The sequence below is a fragment of the Zootermopsis nevadensis genome, unplaced genomic scaffold, assembly GCF_977971745.1.
Source record: "Zootermopsis nevadensis isolate Lab colony 2312 unplaced genomic scaffold, Znev_1.0 Znev_ptg000021l, whole genome shotgun sequence".
NCBI lineage: Eukaryota > Metazoa > Arthropoda > Insecta > Blattodea > Termopsidae > Zootermopsis > Zootermopsis nevadensis.
Genome location: NW_028259153.1, coordinates 6,118,970 through 6,146,819, shown reverse-complemented (window position 1 = coordinate 6,146,819; position 27,850 = coordinate 6,118,970). Strand labels below are relative to the sequence as shown.

At 43.2% G+C, this 27,850-nt stretch overlaps 2 protein-coding genes across 2 annotated transcripts; both read right to left on the bottom strand.

Annotated features, from left to right (window-relative positions):
- Positions 1-260: 260 nt before the first annotated feature.
- LOC147873108 (SCAN domain-containing protein 3-like) lies at positions 261-1,970 on the bottom strand. The gene is given in 5 exon segments (XM_087352595.1): positions 261-990; positions 992-1,205; positions 1,208-1,688; positions 1,690-1,751; positions 1,754-1,970. Coding segments are annotated over 5 exon segments (1,704 nt in total).
- A 1,847-nt stretch (positions 1,971-3,817) lies between these two features.
- On the bottom strand, positions 3,818-4,375 carry LOC147873107 (uncharacterized). Its single transcript, XM_087352594.1, has one exon. It carries the CDS (start codon positions 4,373-4,375, stop codon positions 3,818-3,820), a length of 558 nt encoding a protein of 185 aa, XP_087208720.1.
- Positions 4,376-27,850: the final 23,475 nt, after the last annotated feature.

Here is a 27,850-nt window from a genome sequence, read left to right as displayed (position 1 = left end):
GGGTAATTTCTTGACCAGCTGAGTGTCAGCTTCTCAAGTATTAAAGGTCACAGAGTCAGTTTAAAATATCATTCCTGTAGTGAGATTTCATGATAACATGATGGAGGCAGTAAGTGCCACCTAAACCTCGGTCAATTTGTTTCCCAGTCTGCTAGGGACCGGCATGGGTGTTGAGGGTCAAAGGTCTAATATGATGTATGGGATTATAGAAAAATAAATTTTTATTGAAAAAGGTATGTATCATGAAATTCAGTCAACTTCTAATGTGGCAGATGAGCCTGCTTCTTTACTAGATTCTCAATCCGTGGCTGAATTGAAGACAATGCCAAGCGCAATGGAACATGAATGTCCATATTATTTCTGTACTTAGTCTTAATGACACACTTGGTCGAAAATCCAGTCTCACAAAGTTATGTTGAGGGAAACGGAAGCAGAGTTTTAAGTGCAATTTCAGCTAGTTCGGGATATTCGCCTTTCAATTTTATCCAAAAGGAGGCAAGTGATAATGCATTTTTGAAAATATTGTTAAGCCCTTGATCAGCAGCTATCTGCAACAACTTGTCTTCCAAAGTGACCGGCAAGTCATCCTTCAGTGTAGTCAATGGATTATGGATCTATCCAGTTCCTTTCCGTGGATCTTCTTCAACAGGAAAGTGGATCTCAAAACGGTGTGCCAGGTTTGTCAGGTGTTCACTAACAACATTTTGTACAGACGAAACATTAAGCTCCTCAGCTGCATCGGCAATAGTTGTAGATAAGTTATAGAACATATCAAAGCAATTCTTTGAGACACGAGTCTTCCATGCTTTTAGCTTTCTCTTTTGTCCATCGATCTTATCCGCCGTAGTCAAACATGAATTCATTCTTCCTTGCATGGAAATGTTCAGTTCATTCAAAATTCCGAAGATATCAGCCAAATAGGCCAGCTTTGCTATCCAATCAACATTTTGAAGTAATTGTGACCAATTTGGCTTTTTTGCTTGGCAAAACTGCAAGCTCATTTCGGAGGTCAAATACTCTCGACAAAACTTTACCGCGTGACAACCAACGCACTTCGGAATGTAAAAGGAGATGTTTATGGCTAGCTCCCATTTCATCACATAATACAGCGAATAATCTTGAATTCCAAGCATTCCCTTTTATAAAATTCACAATATTAACTATGTCTGTAAGGACGCTGTTTAGTTCTGTTGATATGTTTTTGTCGCCAAACTTTCTCTATGTAGAAAACATTGCGTAGACTTACATTCGGGGGCTACTTCCTTAATTTTGGCAACAACAACTGAATGCTTGCCTGTCATTTCCGCAGCACCATTGCTACATACTCCAACGCAAAACTTTCAATTCAACCCACATTTGCCAACTATGTAGTCGTTAAGAGCTTTGGATATTTCATAACTGGTTGTATGTGTTGGTAGAGATTCCGCAAACAAAAACTCTTCCTTCAAATCGGCTTCATGTTGATAGCGTACATATACCAAGAGATCATTAGTAATATCTTGATTTCTTCGAGTAATTGTGTCATTTGTTGGTGATATCTGAGCCACTTTCTTAGCAGCCGCGTCGCCAAACATTTCAAAGCAGACATCTCTGAGACAACCATTCACCAGTGTCTCGGCAATTGTAAACGGCTTCTTAGCTGTTCGAAGTGCAACCTTATAAGATGCTCGCAAAGCAGAAGTACTTATTATGTGACACATCAAAAATCTGTTTCTGACGACTTTTCAAATCAAAGCACTTCCTTTCAAATCGCCACAGATAACACACTGCGGTTTTGGTACTGCACCATCAGCCATGGCTACAAATCCGAACTCAATGTATGAAGCATCGTAATTTCGAGTAAAACTAGTGCGTATTCTTTTCATTGTAGCAGGTGGTTCAATGTTGATTACTTCGCTAGCAAATGATTGTGAAGAATCAGAATTTTCGTCGTCATTCATATTACGTTTCTTCTTAATGAACTTATCCATTGTTCCTTGCTTTGCCATCTAAACAAAAAATCCATGATACATTAATTAGTAAAATTTACTAAAACATGTATTCAAAGTTTCATATAGTTAGGGGCAATTTAATTAATGAGATTCTACTCTACACGTGTCCACAGACCGACAGACTGACATGACGGACGCCGATAACCCACCATATCACAAATGTTTTATTAAATAAATAAAGATGCGCTTAAAGTGGATCGTACATAACCTGGGAATTCTAAGATCTAAATTTTATAAATGCAATAATTATTTTTTTTCTACAAATTTAAGCGTTTAAAATTATGTATTCTTTAAAATGCTATATGTTTTAAAAATGTTGGAACCAATTTTCCTATTTGTTATATATTCTTAAGCTCCATTTATGCAGTGTTTTCAAGCTACCAATTATTCGATTAAATGGAGAGTTTAGTGTATTAATACTGCAAACTAATAAATGATTAACAAAAATCACAGGAAAGAAGAAGATAATTTCCACTAAAATGAAGTTATTATCAGTAGTAACCTGTCAAAAATTACTGTAAATTTGCAAACTCGCTATAAACTTCGAAACAGCAACAGTTGTCACAGAATACCAAAATAACTCGATTTTCTGTGACAATTGCTATGAAGTTACTTCGTAGCAACATGATCACAACTTTCATAGATACTTTTTAAAGAATTTGGCTGATTATATGTAATATGTTTATATGTTACTACGATGAAATATCACTAAAATCTCACCTCACCACTCTTTACTCATTCAGGAATTAGTAGAAAATGCATTTCTGCAGATTAAGAATGTCCGCGAAAAATTTTAAATGCGTCAAGACATGCCCACTTTGAGAAGCGCTGTAATTGACTACACGCCCAGTAACACAGAAACACTTTCAATACTACATTCTCATGCATATCTCCTCACACCACTGTTTATTCGTAAAATCCGGTTTTGTAATTTAAGGACACTTTAACTTTTTTAAACCATACCTCAGATGAGCGTGGCTGTATGCAAAGTAAGTGCTCCTTATGATGTGTGGACTCGTTACATTTTTGAATGATTTGATACTAAGTTTGGAACTGAGAAACTTTAAATGTACTTAGGATTTCATAAAAATTATATTGTGATCAGACGGATTAAAATAAATAATCGATATAATATTCACAATATGACGCAATTACACTATCTTAGCATTTCATGTTTAAACTGAGATGCAATGATAGGAATTTTATTTCTGAATTATAATATAAATCCCTGTTGTCAAGTTTGACTTGAGGTTTCACTGGATCTCATTTTTGCCTATTACAAAACGACATTGCTATTGTCTTGTCAATATTTATTATATGACTGTTACGTAAAACCATGAGGGCAAATTGTTCATAATAACCCTATTTATTTTCTGTTCAAGGATGTGGCCATTCTCTGCTGTTACTAAAATATTTGTGTCATCTGCAAATAAAATTATCTTTGATTCTTGGATATTTATTGACCGGTCGTTCATGTATAATTAAAATATTGTCGTCCCGAGAATTGAACCCTGTGGCACACCGTGATTCATTTCTGTTGAAGCTGAAACATGTCCTTCATTTGCATAGTTACTACCTTTATAGTTTATTTAAAAAACTTGTTTCCGGTGTGCTAATTAAGATACGCAATGCCTCTAACGACATATACGTATAATTTTGCTAATAAAATTTTGTGCATTAGCGAAGCAACCCGCCTCCGATTATTATTATCATTATTATTATAGATTGTTCTGTCTGACGACAGGTCCATTGTTAAAACGTGCGTTTTGGGATTCCTCTTGCATGGGCCACCCCCCCGGAAAATCACGATTTACGAAGATAAAGTGTTAGTTATTTCCTGTTACTCCTGGTGGAGCAGTGAAGACCTTCCATCTAGTTCTGTTGACAGCCAAGCGTTTCACTTCACTCCAAGTTTTACCAGCTTCCATAGCCTCTTCTTCCACCGTTCTCTTCCATGTCTTCCTCGGACGGCCCGGTCTCCGTGTTCCCTGCGGATTCCAGTCCAGTGCTGTCTTTTCAACTGGTCCAGGTTGCTTGCGCAATGTGTGGCCAATCCACCTCCACTTTCTTTCCTTAATTTGCTCGTCAATCGGTGGTTGATTTGTTATCTCCCACAGGACATCATTTGATATTATATCCGGCCACCTCACATTTATAATTTGCCGCAAACACCGGTTGGTGAAGACTTGTAACCGATTAACAATAGCTTTTGTAACCTTCCATGTTTCACAGCTATAGAGGAGAACTGACTTCACATTGCTATTGAACAGTCTAAGCTTGGTTCGTCTCGAGATGTTCTTGTTTCGCCAGACGGGATAAAGTTGAACGAAGGCTCCATTTGCCTTCTTTACATCCTCTTCTGTCCCTCCATCTTTCCCGACCATACTGCCTAGATATACAAAGGAGTCAACTTGTTCCACTTATTCTCCAAGCGCTGTTAGTTTTGTCTCATTTTCAGATGGAATTCTCATCTCCTTTGTCTTTTGGATGTTGATCTTTAACCCTGCAATCTCTGCTTCCTTTTGCAATCTTGCTAGCTTTGTGTCCATATCCTGAAATCTTTGCGAGAGCAGACAGATATCATCCGCAAAATCGAGGTCTTCGAGCCTATCTTGTATTTCCCATTGAATACCTCTTCTGCCACCTTCAACAACTTTCTTCATTACTCTATCCAAAACCAGCAAGAATAAGGTACATATATTCATTTTCACAGTCTATACACAAACTTATTTAAAATGATGTTGTTAAAATATTATAACATTTATAGTATAAAATATATTATGTTATATTTATGGCGCTCTTTTATCGTAGTACGACATTACATTATTCAGCGCTTCTATTTTTGAACGACATGTTTCGATGTTTTATGACATCATCTTCAGGTTTATATCAATCTATATTATTTTAAAACTATTATACATTTTGATGCATTGCATTTATTGATCTTTTGGTATGTTTGTAGAATTTTCCGTCTTCATAATGATCTGGTGTCTGTATTCAGACGTTCATTATCTGTGGAATTAATTTCCAAGTATTATTATGCAAATGAGTATGGAATTGACATAGGGAATAAATACAAAAAGAATAAGGTAGGTGACAAGATACGTCCCTGCCTCACCCCAGCATTTGTTTGGATAGGTTCAGTGAGTTTTCCATTGTGCAAGACTCTGCATTCATATGCTTCATACATCTCTTCCATGATATTGGTAATCTTTGATGGTATTCTATGTTCTTCCACAGTATTCCACATCACTCTCCTGTTGGCCGAATCAAACGCTTTCTCAAAATCGATAAACGTAAGGTAGAGAGTACTCCTCCATTCTGCACTCTGCTCTAGTATTATGCGGAGTGTGTTGATAAGATCGACACAACTTCGATGTTTTCTGAACCCTGCTTGCTCTTTCCTTAATTTTTCTTCCACGGATTCTTTAATTCGGTTTAGGATTATTCTTGAGAGCACTTTACTCGGTACTGACATGAGAGTGATGCCCCGCCAATTATTACAATTGGTAATATCCCCTTTCTTTGGTAACTTGACAATCAGGCCTCCAGACATCCAGTCCTTTGGTAGTTTCTCTTCTGTCCATATCTTCTCAAGCAGTGGGTGAAGTAGATTCACAGTGGTGTCGATGTCTACTTTAAGCACCTCAGGTGTAATATTATCCATTCCTGGAGCCTTTTCATTATTTATCTGTTTGAGGCTACTTTGATTTCAGCCTTTGTTGGTACATTTATACCGATTCTACAATCAGTTTCTACCACATTTTCTCGCGTCACCCCTCCGTCCTGTCGATCTCTGTTTAGGACTTCAGAGAAATATTCCTTCCATCTCTTGAGATGATCTTCTTCTGTTGTCAATAGTTGACCATCCTTACTTCTCACAGGTCTATTCTTGCTGAAGCCTTTCCTAGCTAACATCTTGGTTATACTACAGAGTTCTTTGGCATCTCCCCTTGCTGCAGCCGTCTCAGCTCTCTGGGCCTGTTCATCCACCCACATTCTCTTATCAGTTCTCACACTTCTCTTTACTAGGCGGTCAGTAATTGTGTATTCAGTTTGGATCCGGGCTTTTTGTTGCCGTGTTTTGCTCATATTTAGTTGTGCTTTGAGCTCCTTTCTATCACCTATTAACTTCCATGTATTTTCAGACATCCAATCTTTCTTAAAATAATTTTTGAAGCCCAAGACATGTTCACTCACACTGCAATAGATATCCTTAACCTGAGTCCCTGTACTTTCAATATCGGTTTCCTCTACTTCTTGTAATGCTTCATAGCGGTTTTTTAGCTCTAAGTGAAATTCTTCTTTTTTTGCTGATGTCCTAAGTTGTTTCACATCATATCGTTGGTTCCGTTGTTCAAACCTTCTACCTGTAGCCATGATTTTTAATCGGAAGTCTGCGACAACAAGATGGTGGTCACTGCTGATATCAGCTCCGCGTTTATTCCTCACATCCATCAATAATCTTCTAAATTTTTTACTCAGTGCTATTTGATCAATTTGGTTTTCTGTTTTGTGATCCGGAGATACCCAAGTGATCTTATGGCAATTCTTATGAGGGAATATTGTACCTCCAATCACCAAATCATGGCTGGCACAAAAGTTTGCAAACATGTCTCCATTTTGATTCATTTCCCCAATGCCATGAACTCCCATTACCTGCTCCATGCCTTCATTTCTGTCCCCAACTTTTGCATTCAGATCTCCCATAACAATCAAAACATCCTTTTTGCAGGTTTTCCTGACAGTGTCATTTAGGGATTGATAGAACTCTTCTTTTAGTTCAACGTCTGAAGTTTCTGTAGGAGCATAGCACTGGATGATTGTGACATTTCGGATGTTTGTCTTAAAGCGTGCCGTCATTAACCTGTCTGATAAGGGTTGCCATTCCATAAGGCTTCTTTTTGCTCCTTTTGTCAACAAGAGACCAACTCCGTTCCTATGTTCTGCATCTTCTGCAGTAGGTCCTGAGTACAAGAATGTCAGCCCATCTTGTGTTTGCATTTCTCCAAAGTCTGGCCATCTCACTTCACTAACCCCAAGGATATCCAATCTGTCTTTCAGCATCTCCTTTGTAACCTGCTTTAATCTGCTGGTTTCTCTCAAAGTTCTCACGTTCCAAAAACCTATTTTCGTGGTCCTTTTCATTCCAAAAGTCGTCAACACTGAATCTATCCGGCTGTCTTTTTTTGCTGTTTCCGTAACAAGAAATTTTACAGGTCTGGTTGTTAGCCCTACGCCAACCCCCAGCCATCCTGGAGGACCGATGTTTTCTGTCGGGGTTGTCTCCCTTAGCTGGTAGGTCCCCATTTTAAAGCGTCGGGAACTCGCTTTTTAGCCCTTACATGACTTAGCCGTGTACACAGAGTGTACCCGTTGCCCAGGAGCCATGACGTGGACATGCATGCATCGGACTTAGTAGGAATAAATGGCATTTCCTGTGTTTTATTAGTGCACTTCCACCAGCAGGGAGTGCACCCACAGGACCACATACTACTCCTTAATAATTAAGAATGATTATATATATAAAAAACAATTATATGCTCATAAATATACAGTTAAAACACTGACTTGTTAAGAAGGCTTCCTTAATGGTGCTTACATTAGGGGGGGTGGCCTGAGTCGGCGTCTGTAAGATGTAACTCTTATAAGCGCGGTGACAAATGTGTCTCCTACAGTGAGTATCCGAAAAGTGGGCCGACGTACTTCCTCTGTTCCTTGCCTTCGTCGTATGGATCCTGTCACTTACCAAGAGAATGACGGCGATGGCCACCAAGAATCCCAGGGTAATTACTGACGGGGTATGGTCTTTCATCCCCCTCATCCTGTTTATGGCCTTTCCTTGGCCCCAGATGTTCAAAAACTGGGCCACCTCCGCCATGGCGATGCCCTCTTTCTTTTTCCACTGTAATGAGAAAGTGCAAATATTTTAATCCCTGTGATTAAGATCTGCAATTGCGTATCTTGATCGATGATTTATGCGTCTCTTAAGGTCACTGTAGTACCGTGCACTTCTTATTTACCTCGGAAAAATAAGTTCTTGAACAGCGCGAACAGGCAAATTCTCGGAGACTTGACTTTCCCTCCATAATTACAATTGTCAAGGGATTGAGGAAGCTTGACTGAGACAGCTCGGTAATTCCGTCCTTGAACCTTTCTTGAATCTGGGTTCTCCCAGCAAGCCTCACTGCAAACGGAGTCGTCGTAGAGAACTTACCTGAACTGACGGTTCTGTGCTACAGACCTTGAACTTGTCCACAAAGAAGTTGCGTCTGCAAAATCCTGCCGACCTCTTTGAGATGTTCTTCCACGAAGAACATCTCAGTAATGCGAAACTAAACATCCCTTTAAGTTTGTATCATTTGTCGTGAATACTGATGTGAGTGCCTTCCTCATTCGAGCCTCCATAACGAATGTTTGGATCTCGGTTCTCTTCAGGCACTTCTGCACCATCCCTTGGGTTGGCATGGGGTCATGTCCCCTGTGTCATTCCTCCATAGTTTGCCGCTGATGCGCGGTTCTCGCCATGATTGGTCTGGTGTCTGGAGTCTTACGGGTTGGCTTGAGGGTTCAAACCTCCCAGAGTCTGCTCCCCCTGTGACGTCGTGTGTGGTGTCTGGTACCGATTATGATAATTGCCTTTGCTGTTCTGTGGGCCGGGGTTTGACCCCCGGTTCCGTTCTCCGTCTTCCTTGACTTCCAACTTGTTGAGGAAGATGAAGGCTTCCTTAATGGTGCTTACATTAGGGGGGTGGCCTGAGTTGGCGTCTGTAAGATGTAACTAATATAAGCGCGGTGACAAATGTGTCTCCTGCAGTGAATATGCCAAAAGTGGGCCGACATAGTTCCTCTGTTCCTTGCCTTCGTCGTATCGATCCTGATACAAAGCGCATCTCGTCCGGGACTGTGTCTGAGGACTCCATAGTAGCTGTTACGGCTTGTATCTAGCGATGAACCATTGTTCGGCGTAAAATGTATTGGAATATAAAAAACCTGTGAAACTCTCTTAAAGTCGCAGAAGATTGGACCCGGAAGCGACCGGGCTCTTTGAGTGCAATTTCGAATACGATGCTCCGTTAAAACGTGCGTTTTGGGGTTCCTCTTGCATGGGCCACCCCCCGGAAAATCACGATTTACGAAAATAAAGTGTACAATTCCATAAATCAGATTTATTGGTGGCATTTGAGGTTCTGACGGCGGTGAAGACGTGGCTTAGTCATCGCACTCTTGAGCCCTGAATGGCTCGAGACTCGATCTTACCGCTGGATCAAGGATCTTCTTATGCTGGGTGATGCCTAAGGCTCCCCCAGCAATTACGACTGCATAAAACGTGTAGTCGACCCAGTACTCGAATGTGTCTAGCTCGCAGCAACATTCCAGGATCCACACCCATTTGTAGGTATGGCATCCCCAGATGTAGCCCCGAACAATCTGAGGCACGGAACAAAACAGAAAAAATCAGAAAATAAAAACAAAGGCGAGTCTGATTACATTTCGTAACTCACAACAAAGCGATACCCGTCACATCTGAAATGAAATGTTGATTTAAGTTACGCTTTAAATGCAGATTTAATTAATAGCTCTTATATTATTGCTACTGTTTGTATTATTATTTAGTGTTGACGACAGGTCCATTATCCTGCCTATAAAGAGCTCTCCAGTCTTGCCTATTCTCAGCTTCTCGCTTTAACTCCAGAAACTTCATCTTCTGTCGTCGGTTAGCTGTATCAGTCTTCTTCCCAGTCCTCGCTTTCCTTCAACCTGGCCTTCGGTGATATCACTCAGTAATCCATTCCTTCTCATAATATGTCCCAGCCAGTTAGCTTTCCTTCGTGCAATCGCCTGCAGAATGTTTCTTTGCTCGTTGACTCTCCTCAATACTTCTTCGTTGGTCACTCGATCCGTCCACCTGATCTCTATTCTTCTCCAACACCACATTTCAAAACTCTCCAAGTATTTCTGTTCCTTCTTCCTGAGTGTCCAAGTCTCTGCTCCATACGTAACACTTCACTAGTTTCTTCTTCATCTCCAAGCCCAACTTGCTAGTGAGAAGTATCCTCTTCTTGACGAAAGCTGCCTTGGCCATGGCTATCCTTGCTTTTACTTCCTTGGTGCATAGGGCGTCCGTCGTGACTATGCTTCCCAAGTACTTGAAATGCTCCACATTCTCCAGCTGTTGGTTTCCAACTACGACGTTCAATGGTTCTGCTCTCGGTGCTATCCTCATTACCTTTGATTTTTCAATGTTGATTTCCATTCCATACTCTCTACCTGTTGCTGCATGTACAGGTTTTCGATTAGTCTTCTATTTCTCCAATCAATTCCAATTCTCCGCTACGAACCCTCTTTGTCTCGGGTCCTGCCGCACCACCGAACCCAAAAGAGGCGACTGAGGAGGGAACTAATTGTAATCGGGCGCTGTCTTTCCCTTCTTTGGGGATGAGGGCGGTGCGGTTGTGGCTCCAAGCTGTTGGTAGGATGCCAGTTATTAGGATCAGACTGTAGAGGGCACAAAGTTTTAAGGCTCCCAGGAATATTTCCAACGAAATTGGTTCCTGGGACGCGGCAGGATCAGCTAGTCGCAGACAAGGTTTGGTTCCCCACAGTCTGTCGTATAGGAGTTTGGTTTCTCCTCGCTTTTGGTCAGTGTCCATTATTACGTGTTTTTGTTATAGAGGTCTCTGGTCCTTGCATATATGGGCCCTCTTTTGTGATTTGTCCTTAGTGGCTTTGATCGACCGGAGGCGGTACTGGGTATGGCGTTGATCCCAAGTGCTCCAGGACAGTCATATATATATCTCATCGATCGTGTCCTGCGAACGACACAGATGTGCTGCCTGCTTTATTTTGTTTATGACCTCCGCTGCATCCTTAGGGCCCTCGTTGGTGATTAGCCCTTCTCTCCACTTAGCCTCGGCCTCAGTATCATCGTGGGAGTGGATTGCAGACGATCCTTTCTTGTTTCCTGTTCAGTGAACTGGGCTGCGCCACTCCGGCTAGCCATGGATGGTTGGGAAACCTCCACTGGTTCGCCTATCGCGTAGTTGTTTTTGGAAAATCAGCGCAAGCGGGACCCCATTAACCTGGGGGTGGATCTTAGCCGCACTAGTATTGTGCGTTGTCCGGGAAAGGCCTCGACATGTACGGATTAAAATTGTACGCATGTACAACCACCAAAATAAAGGCGTGTAGCTTAAAACTAGGATAACAAAACTAACAGAATTCAATTTGTATCTCAATTGCGTCATGTTTGTGTTGATTGGAATACATATATTTATTTTGGCCGTCTATACACAAACTTATTAAAATGAGTTGTTAAAATATTATAACATTCACAATATAAATATAAAATATATAAAATACGTTATGTTATGTTTTGGTGCTCATTTTATCGTATTACGATATTACATTCTTGGCATCTTCAAATTAGAAACGACATGTTTCGAAGTACTGAGACATCATCTTCAGGTTATCAATTCTATTAATTTTATAAACTATTATATGCTAAGCTGCGTTACATTTATTGATTTTATGCGTTTGTGAATCCATCCATCTTTTTTAAGTATATTTTGTTAAATCTAATATTTGCGTTGCATTTTAATATTTTTCGTTTTAAATTTAAGAATTGATATACGCAATTTATTTGACTATTATTCAATTTGTATCTCAATTGCGTCATGTTTGTGTTGATTGGAATACATATATTTATATGTATAACAGAATTTAAAAATGTAGGTGTAAAGGACCAGTTTAAATTTGGATTTATGTATTAGCCAAAAATAAATTAAAAATTAACATTCAACATTTATATGAAGAGTGTGCTGTGCCAAACGAGGGCCGAACTCCAGACCCTCACCTACTACATAGCTGGGGAACCTACACTGGTTATTAGAGGTTGCAGCCCCCTGATACGAGCAGGTAGCCTGCCCATGGTGCTAGAGGATTTGACGGTTGTAATCCATAAATGCGTGGTATATTTCTGTGGAACTTCTAAGTGCCATCAGGGAAATAGTCTTCTGATGGCGCCTAACTATACCCAACTTATCGAGACATTTTACGGTGTCAGCGGGGCATAGCTCCTCTAGTCCCAACAGCAATGGTCAGAACTTCTGGAGACGGGGCCGCCCGCTCCCGCTGCATAGCTGCTTCGTTTTCTAGTTTAGCAACTTTTAGGTACTCCCCATCTTCGTGGCGCACCGTCACGTCGACCTCAAAGACCCCGGCCCGGTTCTTTATAACCAGATCACGTATCTCATTATGGCGACGGATCGTAGCCGCCTTAGTAAGTGTGCATTGGCCTAAAATGTGTGCGAGTGTCTCCGCCCGAGGCTGGTCCTGTCTCCTGCAGTGTTTGTACGTAGCTGCAGGGCTGTTGTAAATCGACATGGTTTTAACAGCGTGGGGTCATAGAGAAAGGAGTTCCCCACTTTGTCTCGGCACCAAGACTCACTCTAGTCACAAGGTGCTCGAGATTTGGAAATCCTCACCCAGCCGTTCCATGCCGGGATCTATTAAAACCCAGGTATCTTTGAGCTGAGCATTTCAAGTCGTGCATCTCGTTTGGCACTGTAAGCGGGTTCTCTTACCTGCTTGGCAGCCTTGATCTTCGACTGCGCCGCCATCTTCATAGCGATGCGTGCATCCCCTCTTAACGTGACTTCAAGCTGAAGCATGTCCTCAATATCTTCCCGAGAGAAGACTCTCCCAGCCGACATCGGCATCGGGACTGAGGCAAGCCTTTCGGTGTTTCTTGCAAGGGGATGGCGGAAGACCTACCGCTGTACCAAATGAGTCCTCGCACAGACGACGTTTATAGGCCAATGTAGTTTTTGGAACAGTGCACTTAACAAGATGGCACTGAGCCGCGTGCTTCCGTTCATAAAGTTTGTCGCACTTAGTCCACTGGAAGCTTAATGGAAGTAAAGAGTGTTTCTCCTTGTGATGAGGAATAATATCACTGAAGCTAAGTGCGACGTAACTCCCCGTGCCACTACGGAGACATGTAGGGCAGGAATGAGATTTGAATGGGAGCTTTATTATGTACAAAGCCTTGTCATCAGCGACCCCTGCCGTACCCGAAGCCTACGATGAAGGTCGTTCTCTCCGAAGTCCGAGTTCTTCTTACAGAATCGAAAGCCAATTCATAACCCTCCAAGGGCGGCTAACCCCGGGGGATTCCTCCGTTGACGTTTGGCCGACTCTCAGGTGGCAATGACCGGACCTAGCCAGTGCCCTAGGCATGAAAGCCTAGGGTTAAATGCCGGAGCTAGGAGCTAGCTAGCTAGCTAGCCCCAACTTCCCACTTATGGGGCGTGGTATCCCCTTGCGTGAGTTAGTTGATGGAGAAGGGCTTACTCACATTGCGCGCAACTCCATAGTTAAAATTCATCTGCACTGCCCCTTCGGAACGGTGGTAGTTCTTGGATATCAGCACAAGCGGGACCCCAATCAGGGGGTGGAACTTAGCCGCACTAGTGTCGTGCGTTTCCAGGAAAGGCCTCGCGGAGGCGTCCACTCGACTTAGTCGACCCGCCGCCAAGGTAACCACCCTTGACTCGCACCACTCTTTATTTACAAATAAAAAGGTACCTAATACTAACTTATAATACGTGTACAACATGTACTAGATAAAATTGTACTACAAGTACAAACTCCTACAAAGGAGGTAGAAATTAGTTAATGTTCATAAAATATGTACATGCACGATTTAAAATTGTACGCTTGTACAAACACCAAAACACATGAAGGTGTATATTAGTTATGTACATGTACACTAGAGTAACAAATGATAATAATAATTTAACAATGACGGTGTAAAGGACCGCATAACAAAGATAAAATATGTACATGCACGATTTAAAATTGTACGCTTGTACAAACACCAAAACACATGAAGGTGTATATTAGTTATGTACATGTACACTAGAGTAACAAATGATAATAATAATTTAACAATGACGGTGTAAAGGACCGCATAACAAAGATAAAATTTGAAACAAATAACAGAGATAAGAGTTTTAAAATTCAGCGGTGTATAGGACCGTTATGAAATATAGAAAATTTTAACTAGCCAAATTAAAAGGTAAACATTTTTAATATTTATATAAAGAGTGGGCTATGCCATTGAGAGGGTTGAACTCGAGACCCTCACCTGCTGCATAGCTGGGGAACCTACACTGGTTAGGAGAGGTTGCAGCCCCCCGGTATGAGCAGGTAGCCCGCCCATTGAAGCTAGAGGATTTGATGTTCATAGTCCAAGAAAGCATGATATAATTCTATTGAACTTTTAAGCCCCATCAAGGAAATAGTCTTTTGATGGCGCTTCGCTATGCCCAACTTTACAAGACATTCGATGGTATCAGCGGGCATAGCACCTCTAGTCCCAACAACAATGGGCAGGACCTCAGCTGACGGAGCAAGCCGCTCCCGCTGCATGGCCGGCAGAAGAACACCATATTTTTGTTCTTTTTCTTCCTTAGCATCTTTCAGGTACTCCCCATCTTCATGGCGGACGGTTACATCGACCACGAAGACCCCTAACTGGTTCTTTATGACCAGGTCGGGTTTGAGTTTCCCCTCAACGCTAACGAGTTCAGGCTCTTTCGTTACTTCTGCCGTAACATCTTTTTTCATTACCTGGTCCATAATGAAATCCCTAATTTCATTATGGCGGCGAATCCTAGCTGCCTTTGTAAATATGCATTGGCCTAGTATATGTCCAAGTGTCTCCTTGGCCAATGCACACTTACGACAGTACAGACTCGCCTGGGGTATAGCGCGGTTAAGGCTGGTCCTATTAGCTGCAGTATTGGTTCTAAGCTGCAGAGCAGTTATGAATCTACAAGGTTTTAAAAGTTTAGGATCATATAGAAATGAATTACCCACCTTGTCGCCAGCCAAGTTTTTAACCGCATGCCCCTGGGCCTTTAATTCCGACCATCTTTTGAGCTCCTCCTTTTGCATTCTTATTTTAAATTTTTGAAGATCGTCCTTCACAAATGGAAAGGGCAATCTTGCTGATTGTGCCAACCGTCGGAGACGTGTAATCGTGTTGGTACAACCGGAGAGAGCTCGAATAGCTGGATCCCTGGATTCAGTGAAGTTGAGCCCGGCTCCTAGGCTCACTCGAGTTACCAGGTGCTCCAGCTTAGGAAACCCTAGACCCCCGTCTCCCTTGCCGCAGTAAAATATTCCATCTGTAATTGACGACGGCAAGTGCAAGAATTGTTTAATAGCTACCCGCAGTTCCTGGTCAATATCTCGCAGGGTAGTTACAGCTGGCACGGCCAACACCAGCTGGTGCATATAGTGGGGTACTAGGTGATATTGTAGGAGTGTAAGCTTTTGATTAGGTTTTAGGGGGAGCTTACTAAGCCTGGCCAAGGAGCTGCTCATGCTCTCACGAACAAGTTTCATGTCTATGCCGCTCCATGGCGAGATCTTGACTCCTAAATAGGTGAGATTCGTCCTGGCCTCCACTGCGGGAATCCTCTCACCTAGCCGCTCCATGCCGGGGTCTACTAGGGCCCAGGTGCCCTTTAGCTTTTCTATCTGAAAAGCAGAACTCTTACTGGCAGATATTGTCATACCTAGCGCCCCTAGGTATCCCACAGTGTGGTCCAGTAGAGCTTGCGCCTTTGGGACGCTGGACGCAAAAAGGAATAAGTCGTCCGCAAAGGCGAGGCAAGAGATGTTTTCTTGTCCTATATCGTACCCCGGCATGCCCTCCAATTCCTCTAATAAGGGCTCCATTACAAGATTAAAGAGGATGGGCGAGAGAGGGTCCCCCTGTTTAACCCCTCTCTGGAGGGAAATGTTTAGGTTTCCTTTTGGGTGTGTTATGGAGGTCTCCACACCCTCATAGGAGCTTGCCACAAGGTCCAAAAAGCATGTCGGTAAGCCCTTTTTAGCAAGGGCAGGACCTATGGCTTCGTGGGGAATAGTGTCGAAGGCTTTGGATATGTCGAGCTGCACATCTATCCCGCCATTCGCACTTTTCATTCTCCCCACAAGCTCCAGTAAAATATGCACGTTTGCGAAGCAGCCCGCCTCCGCAACGAATTCCTTCTGCCTTGGATTTTGATGCACCACCACCCTCAGCCGTTGATCAATTATCCCCCAAAAGAGGCGACTGAGAAGGGAACTGATGGTGATGGGACGATAATTGGTCACTTTAGTCCCATCTTTCCCTTCCTTAGGAATAAGGGTGGTGCGATTTTGGCTCCAGGCAGATGGTGGATTTCCCGAGATAAGTATGAGATTGAACAGAGCGCATAATAATTTCTGGGCTGGCCCATTACCCAGAACATCGGCCCTGATGCCATCGGGTCCGGGGGCAGTGGATCTCTTCATCTTCTTCACCCTCCTGCATACCTCGTCCTGCGTAATAGCTCCCAGAAACAAGCTCGGGTCAATAGTTTCAGGGGGAGGAACAGGAGTTGGTAACCGCAGGTTGGGTTTGGTGCTCCAGAGACTTTGATATAACAATCTAATATCTTCTCTGTTTAGTTGAGCACCATTTTGGGCTGTGTAGTCGGTGCCCAGTCTAACATGTTTGGCTAGAAGACCAGGAGATTTCCTGAAGAGATCCTGCGCTCTGGCGTACTTGTATCTTTTCTCAGCACGCTTTTTATTTTTGTTTTTGTTTTTGCCCCGTCTTTCTTTCTGTTTGGGCTGACTGAGGGAAGGTTCAGGGGACGTTTTCCTGCCCAAGGATCCCAGGACGGCGGAATACAGACAGTCGATTGTATCACGGGAACAGCACGTACTGGCTGCCCCCCTGATACCACTGATCACGCTCGCAACATCCTTAGGGACATCCTTAGTGTCAAGGGCCAGGAAAAATGCCATCAGTCCCTCTTTCCACGAAACTTCAAAGTCGTGGCTCTGATGGGCTGCAGATGTCCTCATTGTCCAAGTGGGCTGCTGATGGACCGCAGTCATCCACTTGGCCCAGATGAACTGCTAAGGGAGTGCAGTCATCAGTGTTGATTTGTTGAACTGCAGGTGGGATGCAGTCCCTCAATCCCTGGGAGGGCTGATGATAGGCCGAGATTCTTAGTTACTCCCGCCGTGTACCCGCGCTTGCTTGAATTTCTTCAATTTGACATTCAAAGGACGGCGGAAATCACATTTCGTCAGCACCCGCTAGGGCCCTCGCAGTGCTAAAGTCTTCTTCTGCGCGCTCTTTGGAGTATCCCCCTGTTTTGAATCGTCCGCTGACAGATTAAGATACGTTTCGGGATGGACACCCCTCGAAGGCGGAACATCTCCATGTAGGCATCCCCGAAAGTCCGGAATGTGTTACAATAGTTTTGATCGGTGTCTCTAACTTATTGTTCTCCAGTTTTGCTTTATTACCTGTTTTCTCACAAAACAGACATATTCCAAGGTTATGGGTGGGATTACGTCTTTATTAGTGCGACTTACTTATCGGATCGCTTGTGCCTGAACAAGGTTTCAGGAATGTTAGTGGTTACGTCTACAGGATCTGGTTCTGGACAAATAATTGTCGTGTTATCTAATAGTCGTGTCCACAATGGTTCCTATTCAATGATTCTTCGAGTTCGAGATTCTGGAATACTAGAACTGAATTGCAAAAGTCTTACGTCACAGTCTGCAACTGAATGGAAAGTCTTGGTTGCTCACTCGAAGTTCTGAATTACTGGTATAATATTGTCTCGTTTTGTCTGTCGGTACAAATTCCTGTTCAGGTCGAATGAATGTGAACTTAGCAGTCGACACGTTTACCCTATTAGGGAAAGGGTGCACGTGATATACATCGCTTAAATGAGAACACGGATGACATCCACGAAATAAGTGTCTTGGATAAACACATCAAAATCAATTAAGCTAAGAATCTCAGTGGAAAGGGGGGGGGGATTGGTCTCTTGGAAAATCGTTCTTGATCTGTTGGATCTGTTCTGGTGAAATTAATTGAGGCTGTAATATTCCTCTATGCGCGTGCAATTGATATTTTCTTCAAAGGCTCTGTCTAACTGTAATGCGTGTTCCAGTATCTTGATTGAACTGTATTTAATTGTCCGTCTTCCTATCTCTGACAGTCCGTTTGCAGGAATCTGTTCATTGCGAGGTACAGCGTATGTGGTAATGTCCCTATGATCCAAATAAGCTTCTCTTAGAACGGTCTGAATTCGAAACACTCGTTGGGTCAGTTCTGATAACGTGTCTTACTTAATTTTCTGTGTACATGCTTGATCGAGGACCTGTACTTTGTTAAATTCACCCAATCTGAACGTCCGCGTGTTTGACGAAAGTCTATAGTGAACTTGGCATATTTTCTAACGCTCTCGAAATTTCCATCAGCACGAGCTAAATCCACGTAGGTTAGTATTTTGCAAACGTCTGATCCTCTCCGAGGCGTTCGCGGTAAAGTCCCGGCGATTCCGGAATCTGCCGGAGTCTGCTGCCGTGATGATCATTGACCCCATCTGTAAATCACAAAGAATGGCTTGATTCTGTTTGCATGTACTGCGGTTTGTTTGGATCTCCGAAGTTGTAAGGTGACATTTACCCCGTGTATCTCTCTTATTGCATATGAGCCTAATTTCCTAGAACGGTTTTCTCCACGGACTCTCGTACTGTAACAAAACCTTGAACTTGGGTACACGTATGTCTGCCTGTCCTAATAATCCTTACTCCTAGCTTTTGCGACTTCCAACGTCTCCTCGGGCTACTGTGTAACTGCTTTGCAATCTGTGCTTCAACTCCTGAACGTGGCCATCCAACGCGTAGTTAACAGCTCCCGGCGGCTTCTGTAGATGGCCCGGTAAGTTGTCGACTGGCTGCCTCGGTCACACGCTCCGAGCCGAGCCGAGTCGACTTTCTCGCATCTTGTCTGCGATCGGCGCGATTCCATGCCTTCTATGGCGGTCAGCTCGTGTTTGGCCGGAGATTCATCTGAGCACCACGATAATGCTTGTGAATGAGCCCATCCCAGCAGGACGTGACCTGCGCCTGAAGTGTAGCGCCAGGTAAAGGCCTGCCTGACGACCCCGAGGCCTCGCTTGGGGCGTGTCTCGTTCTGGCGAGGGAATCTTAGGGTTAATTGTCGATCTCGTCAAGGTTGAGGGAGGAGTATCCTCGTATTGTTACCCCGTCCAAGGTTAAATAGAAATGTTTCTTCCGAATGTGGAATGTATGTTGCTTACTACTACAGGAAGAGAATGGGCGTGTGAGCAATGAACACAGAAACCTAAGCTTTCGTGTCACTTACCAAGAGAATGACGGCGATGGCCACCAAGAATCCCAGGGTAATTACTGACGGGGTATGGTCTTTCATCCCCCTCATTCTGTTGATGGCCTTTCCTTGGCCCCAGATGTTCAATACCTGGGCCACCTCCGCCATGGCGATGCCCACTTTCTTTTTCCACTGTAATGAGAAAGTGTAAATATTTTAATCCCTGTGATCAAGATCTGCAATTGCGTATCCTCATTCATGATTTATGCGTCACTTAGGGTTATTTACCTCGGATTAATATTTGTCTTTGATAATAAAAGTTCTTAAATTGTCCATTTCATAAAAACGGTCTCTCGGCTTACATCCGGGAATTAGCCCGGAAGAACCGAGGAAAATCCGGTTTTCTAGACGAGTTTCTGTCGACATTCAGACCCGAGTCATTTTGATTTGCGAATTTTTCTCTCCGCGTGCGTGTTTTAAGGGCAAATACGCAGTCGAATGCCTGCGTGCCTCATTCTCTCTCGTGAAGGAAATGCCTGACGCCGTCAGAGTTCTTTACGTGAATGTGGAGTCTTTCAAGGACGAAGAATATTATGGTAAACGCTGTATTCAATGATCAGATTCCAGCTGGAACCCAGTAACTTGCTGGGTGTAAATACTGACATGATGTTCGTTCTCTAGCAGCCTTCGTACAGTCCATAGAAAAATGTTAAAATTTTAAAAGAACACCCAGGCATTTAAACTACAATAACTAAGCTATTAGAAGGCTACCACCACAAAACTGTAGTTGCTTATGATTACAAAAAGGCTGTATGATGTAACACATATTTTATTAAAATTTACACATTATTTTTCAACATTAAAACAATTAAATACCAGAGAACTTAGAATACGAAACATTATTCTAGAAACTTACAACACAAAATAAAAAAATCACAATTCAACATCCAATGTTATACTAGAAATATGTGTAATACATAGTATCATCTTCATCATGAATTTAATATCATTGTCTATTTATTAGTAGAACCGTTCTATCTTTGGATTAAATATTCTTGTATTTTGAAAAACTTAAAATTTTCAATCAACAATTTGTTCCAAACCTTCTACAGAATATTTTATTTATATTACAACGCCTAAAATTTAACAGTCTTAATCATGGGAATTGTGAAAACCTGTTCCAAATTTCTAGTACGCCCACTATCTAGTCAATAATAATAAAAATAGACTTCGAAAATATAAACACATAAATAACTGATAACAACTAAGCAATTTGCTGCTGTCGCCTGTTATTGCGTATGTACACACATACAACCACTATTCCAAAGCAGCAAAATAGTGTCACTGCGATCCTATTTGCATTGATCACGGACTGCTGAAGAACTACAGCCTGTAAGGGCTTGGGGGGAGGGGAGAAATCATGATGCACCACAAAAATAATTTATATTGGTGAAGCACGACAGTTTAATTTTATAATCATTGCCCAAAAATTCTTGTGTTTTAGTTTTAATTTCAGATCCAAACTATGATTTGTCCCCTTTCTTCAATGTTAACCCTGAAGGTATAATTTAATAATTCATCATTGCAAATATTCTGACAAGAATGCCATAAAGATTACGATGGGGAAGAATGTGACTTGAAATCACTCAGATCACCATTAAGAAAGGTAAAGACAGCTGTTCGAATACACGCCATCGAGCAAATGGGGTAGATGAGATATGGACTCTTCACTACACACCCCACCTGTGTTTTGCCCCTAAAAAGATTACTCGTACCCGTTGGTAGGGGCCCTAATGCAGAAAGATTATTCAGAAGGCAGTGATTCTGATACTATGGTTCCCAACCTTGGGATACTCTCTTTTTATTGTGAATGAGCCCATCGCTGCAGCATAGAGCAGCATGTCCTTGTATATCGCTGTAGGACGTGACCCGCGACTGAAGTGTACCGCGTATGTAGTCTCTAGGAGTCTCGTTCCAGCGAGGGAATCTTTGGGATAATTGTCGATCTCGTCAAGGTTGAGGGAGGAGTATCCTCGTGTTGTTACCCCATTCAAGGTTAAATAGAAATGTTTCTTCCGAATGTGGAATGTATGTTGCTTACTACTACAGGAAGAGAATGGTCGTGTGACCAATGAACACAGAAACCTAAGCCTTCGTGTCACTTACCAAGAGAATGACGGCGATGGCCACCAAGAATGTCAGGGTAATTACTGACGGGGTATGGTCTTCTTTCATCCCCCTCATCTTGTTGGTGGCCATCCCTTGCCCCCAGATGTTCAAAAACTGGGCCACCTCCGCCATTGCGATGCCCAGTTTCTTTTTCCACTGTAATGAGAAAGTGCAAATATTTTAATCCCTGTGATCAAGGTCTGCAATTGCGTATCCTCATTCATGATTTATGCGTCTCTTAAGGTCACTGTAGTACCGTGCACTTGTTATTTACCTCGGAAAAATAAGTTCTTTGAGATGTTCTTCCACGAAGAACATCTCAGTAATGCGAAACTAAACATCCCTTTAAGTTTGTATCATTTGTCGTGAATACTGATGTGAGTGCCTTCCTCATTCGAGCCTCCATAACGAATGCTTGGATCTCGGTTCTCTTCAGGCACTTCTGCACCGTCCCTTGGGTTGGCATGGGTTCATGTCCCCTGTGTCATTCCTCCATAGTTTGCCGCTGATGCGCGGTTCTCGCCATGATTGGTCTGGAGTCTTACGGGTTGGCTTGAGGGTTCAAACCTCCCAGAGTCTGCTCCCCCTGTGACGTCGTGTGTGGTGTCTGGTACCGATTATGATAATTGCCTTTGCTGTTCTGTGGTCCGGGGTTTGACCCCCGGTTCCGTTCTCCGTCTTCCTTGATTTCCAACTTGTTGAGGAAGATGAAGGCTTCCTTAATGGTGCTTACATTAGGGGGGTGGCCTGAGTTGGCGTCTGTAAGGTGTAACTAATATAAGCGCGGTGACAAATGTGTCTCCTACAGTGAATATGCCAAACGTGGGCCGACATACTTCCTCTGTTCCTTGCCTTCGTCGTATCGATCCTGATACAAAGCGCATCTCGTCCGGAACTGTGTCTGAGGACTCCATAGTAGCTGTTACGGCTTGTATCTAGCGATGAACCATTGTTCGGCGTAAAATGTATTGGAATATAAAAAACCTGTGAAACTCTCTTAAAGTCGCAGAAGATTGGACCCGGAAGCGACCGGGCTCTTTAAGTGCAATTTCGAATACGATGCTCCGTTAAAACGTGCGTTTTGGGGTTCCTCTTGCATGGGCCACCCCCCGGAAAATCACGATTTACGAAAATAAATTGTACAATTCCATAAATCAGATTTATTGGTGGCATTTGAGGTTCTGACGGCGGTGAAGACGTGGCTTAGTCATCGCACTCTTGAGCCCTGAATGGCTCGAGACTCGATCTTACCGCTGGATCAAGGATCTTCTTATGCTGGGTGATGCCTAAGGCTCCCCCAGCAATTACGACTGCATAAAACGTGTAGTCGACCCAGTACTCGATTAGCTCGCAGCAACATTCCAGGATCCACACCCATTTGTAGGTATGGCATCCCCAGATGTAGCCCCGAACAATCTGAGGCACGGAACAAAACAGAAAAAATCAGAAAATAAAAACAAGGGAAAGTCTGATTACATTTCGTAACTCACAACAAAGCGATACCCGTCACATCTGAAATGAAATGTTGATTTAAGTTACGCTTTAAATGCAGATTTAATTAATAGCTCTTATATTATTGCTACTGTTTGTATTATTATTTAGTGTTGACGACAGGTCCATTATCCTGCCTATAAAGAGCTCTCCAGTCTTGCCTATTCTCAGCTTCTCGCTTTAACTCCAGAAACTTCATCTTCTGTCGTCGGTTAGCTGTATCAGTCTTCTTCCCAGTCCTCGCTTTCCTTCAACCTCGCCTTCGATGATATCACTCAGTAATCCATTCCTTCCCATAATATGTCCCAGCCAGTTAGCTTTCCTTCGTGCAATCGCCTGCAGAATGTTTCTTTGCTCGTTGACTCTCCTCAATACTTCTTCGTTGGTCACTCGATCCGTCCACCTGATCTCTATTCTTCTCCATCACCACATTTCAAAACTCTCCAGGTATTTCTGTTCCTTCTTCCTGAGTGTCCAAGTCTCTGCTCCATACGTAACACTTCACTAGTTTCTTCTTCATCTCCAAGCCCAACTTGCTAGTGAGAAGTATCCTCTTCTTGACGAAAGCTGCCTTGGCCATGGCTATCCTTGCTTTTACTTCCTTGGTGCATAGGGCGTCCGTCGTGACTATGCTTCCCAAGTACTTGAAATGCTCCACATTCTCCAGCTGTTGGTTTCCAACTACGACGTTCAATGGTTCTGCTCTCGGTGCTGTCCTCATTACCTTTGATTTTTCAATGTTGATTTCCATTCCATACTCTCTACCTGTTGCTGCATGTACAGGTTTTCGATTAGTCTTCTATTTCTCCAATCAATTCCAATTCTCCGCTGCGAACCCTCTTTGTCTCGGGTCCTGCCGCACCACCGACCCCAAAAGAGGCGACTGAGGAGGGAACTAATTGTAATCGGGCGCTGTCTTTCCCTTCTTTGGGGATGAGGGCGGTGCGGTTGTGGCTCCAAGCTGTTGGTAGGATGCCAGTTATTAGGATCAGACTGTAGAGGGCACAAAGTTTTAAGGCTCCCAGGAATATTTCCAACGAAATTGGTTCCTGGGACGCGGCAGGATCAGCTAGTCGCAGACAAGGTTTGGTTCCCCACAGTCTGTCGTATAGGAGTTTGGTTTCTCCTCGCTTTTGGTCAGTGTCCATTATTACGTGTTTTTGTTATAGAGGTCTCTGGTCCTTGCATATATGGGCCCTCTTTTGTGATTTGTCCTTAGTGGCTTTGATCGACCGGAGGCGGTACTGGGTATGGCGTTGATCCCAAGTGCTCCAGGACAGTCATATATATATCTCATCGATCGTGTCCTGCGAACGACACAGATGTGCTGCCTGCTTTATTTTGTTTATGACCTCCGCTGCATCCTTAGGGCCCTCGTTGGTGATTAGCCCTTCTCTCCACTTAGCCTCGGCCTCAGTATCATCGTGGGAGTGGATTGCAGACGATCCTTTCTTGTTTCCTGTTCAGTGAACTGGGCTGCGCCACTCCGGCTAGCCATGGATGGTTGGGAAACCTCCACTGGTTCGCCTATCGCGTAGTTGTTTTTGGAAAATCAGCGCAAGCGGGACCCCATTAACCTGGGGGTGGATCTTAGCCGCACTAGTATTGTGCGTTGTCCGGGAAAGGCCTCGACATGTACGGATTAAAATTGTACGCATGTACAACCACCAAAATAAAGGCGTGTAGCTTAAAACTAGGATAACAAAACTAACAGAATTCAATTTGTATCTCAATTGCGTCATGTTTGTGTTGATTGGAATACATATATTTATTTTGGCCGTCTATACACAAACTTATTAAAATGAGTTGTTAAAATATTATAACATTCACAATATAAATATAAAATATATAAAATACGTTATGTTATGTTTTGGTGCTCATTTTATCGTATTACGATATTACATTCTTGGCATCTTCATATTAGAAACGACATGTTTCGAAGTACTGAGACATCATCTTCAGGTTATCAATTCTATTAATTTTATAAACTATTATATGCTAAGCTGCGTTGCATTTATTGATTTTATGCGTTTGTGAATCCATCCATCTTTTTTAAGCATATTTTGTTAAATCTAATATTTGCGTTGCATTTTAGTATTTTTCGTTTTAAATTTAAGAATTGATATACGCAATTTATTTGACTATTATTCAATTTGTATCTCAATTGCGTCATGTTTGTGTTGATTGGAATACATATATTTATATGTATAACAGAATTTAAAAATGGCGGTGTAAAGGACCAGTTAAAATTTCGATTTATGTATTAGCCAAAAATAAATTAAAAATTAACATTCAACATTTATATGAAGAGTGGGCTGTGCCAAACGAGGGCCGAACTCCAGACCCTCACCTACTACATAGCTGGGGAACCTACACTGGTTATTAGAGGTTGCAGCCCCCCGATACGAGCAGGTAGCCTGCCCATAGTGCTAGAGGATTTGACGGTTGTAATCCATAAATGCGGGGTATATTTCTGTGGAACTTCTAAGTGCCATCAGGGAAATAGTCTTCTGATGGCGCCTAACTATACCCAACTTATCGAGACATTTTACGGTGTCAGCGGGGCATAGCTCCTCTAGTCCCAACAGCAATGGTCAGAACTTCTGGAGACGGGGCCGCCCGCTCCCGCTGCATAGCTGCTTCGTTTTCTAGTTTAGCAACTTTTAGGTACTCCCCATCTTCGTGGCGCACCGTCACGTTGACCTCAAAGACCCCGGCCCGGTTCTTTATAACCAGATCACGTATCTCATTATGGCGACGGATCATAGCCGCCTTAGTAAGTGTGCATTGGCCTAAAATGTGTGCGAGTGTCTCCGCCCGAGGCTGGTCCTGTCTCCTGCAGTGTTTGTACGTAGCTGCAGGGCTGTTGTAAACCGACATGGTTTTAACAGCGTGGGGTCATACAAAAAGGAGCATTTCAAGTCGTGCATCTCGTTTGGCAATGTAAGCGGGTTCTCTTACCTGCTTGGCAGCCTTGATCTTCGACTGCGCCGCCATCTTCATAGCGATGCGTGCATCCCCTCTTAACGTGACTTCAAGCTGAAGCATGTCCTCAATATCTTCCCGAGAGAAGACTCTCCCAGCCGACGTCGGCATCGGGACTCAGGCAAGCCTTTCGGTGTTTCTTGCAAGGGGATGGCGGAAGACCTACCGCTGTACCAAATGAGTCCTCGCACAGACGACGTTTATAGGCCAAAGTAGTTTTTGGAACAGTGCACTTAACAAGATGGCACTGAGCCGCGTGCTTCCGTTTATAAAGTTTGTCGCACTTAGTCCACTGGAAGCTTAATGGAAGTAAAGAGTGTTTCTCCTTGTGATGAGGAATAATATCACTTAAGCTAAGTGCGACGTAACTCCCCGTGCCACTGCGGAGACATGTAGGGCAGGAATGAGATTTGAATGGGAGCTTTATTATGTACAAAGCCTTGTCATCAGCGACCCCCAGCCGAGGCCGAAGCCTACGACGAAGAGCGGGGTCGTTCTCTCCGAAGTCCGAGGCTCTTCTTACAGAATCGAAAGCCAATTCATAACCCTCCAAGGGCGTCTAACCCCGGGGGATTCCTCCACTGACGTTTGGCCGACTCTCAGGTGGCAATGACCGGACCTAGCCAGTGCCCTAGGCATGAAAGCCTAGGGTTAAGGGCCGGAGTCATCCCTTAAGAGATTCTTAGTTACTCCCGCCGTGTACCCGCGCTTGCTTGAATTTCTTCATTTTGACATTCAGAACACGGCGGAAATCACATTTCGTCAGCACCCGCTAGGGCCCTCCAGTGCTAAAGTCTTCTTCTGCGCGCCCTTTGGAGTATCCCCCTTTTTTGAATCGTCCGCTGACAGATTAAGATACGTTTCGGGATGGACACCCCTCGAATGCGTCTCCCTCCGTTTCTTGTTATCTGAGAATTAAGTGCAGTCAGGGTCGCGAAGACGCCTGCATATTTGGTTCCTTCCCCAACTCTGGATGCCTCTGTATCTGGCATAAGCACGTGTTGTCCATTAAACGGCCTGAATTCCCCATTGGTGTTCCTCCGAACCCTAGCGAAATGAAAGACTTGTAATTAATACCAAGTAAGTAAGGAATTTTAAGCCCCATTCGCTGTTGTCTTCAAATCACAAGATTAGAACTGTCATCGCAAGCTAGGCTGAGCAAACGCAGGATCCAGCGACAATGCCCGTCTTGTAGAAGTCTGTTTCGCTAGCTTGGCGCGTGTTTAGTCTCCGCGTGACTGAAGTCTAGGAGTCTCGTTCCTGCGAGAGATTCTTTGGGTTAATTGTCGATCTCGTCAAGGTTGAGGGAGGAGTATCCTCGTATTGTTACCCCGTCCAAGGTTAAACAGAAATCTCTTCCGAATGTGGAATGTATCTTGCGTCTTGTCGGTGGCCTTCGCGTGGCCCCACATGCTTAAAAACTGGGCCATAACTGAACCCCTAGTCGTGATCGCCGATTGACATTTTAAAGACTAGATATTTTTTGGTGGCTAGGGAAAAAGTTTTGTTTATAGTGAAATCTATATTTTAACCAAATGCTGCATTAAAGAGAAATTGTTCTGTTCATGTAAGCACAACTAAAAGTTTAGTAACTGTAATAGACAGAGAGCAAATAATAATTGTCATGTGACATGACAGGGGTAACCAAAAGGTTTCGGCTAAAGAAGCGACAGTCAAACTACGACCTGATGGCCAAGCTGTATAATTTTTCAAAAAGTGGAAAGTTAATTTTGTGTGTTAATGAATAAAACTCAAATCATATATAATTTATAAAATTGTTTTTATATACATTTTTTACATTTTTTTACAATATTTGTTGGACTGTATACACATTAATTATTAATGTTCTTGTATTCCAATAATTGCACATCCTACGCTGACACCCACATGTGGAAATCCTCGAGCCCGGAGGCTTCCTGGCATCGCCGCCACTTCGGCTTGTGTCGGGCCGCATACACGTAGAATCGACAAGGATTCTCGTACGTCAATACAATAATACGTTTCTAAGTTCCCA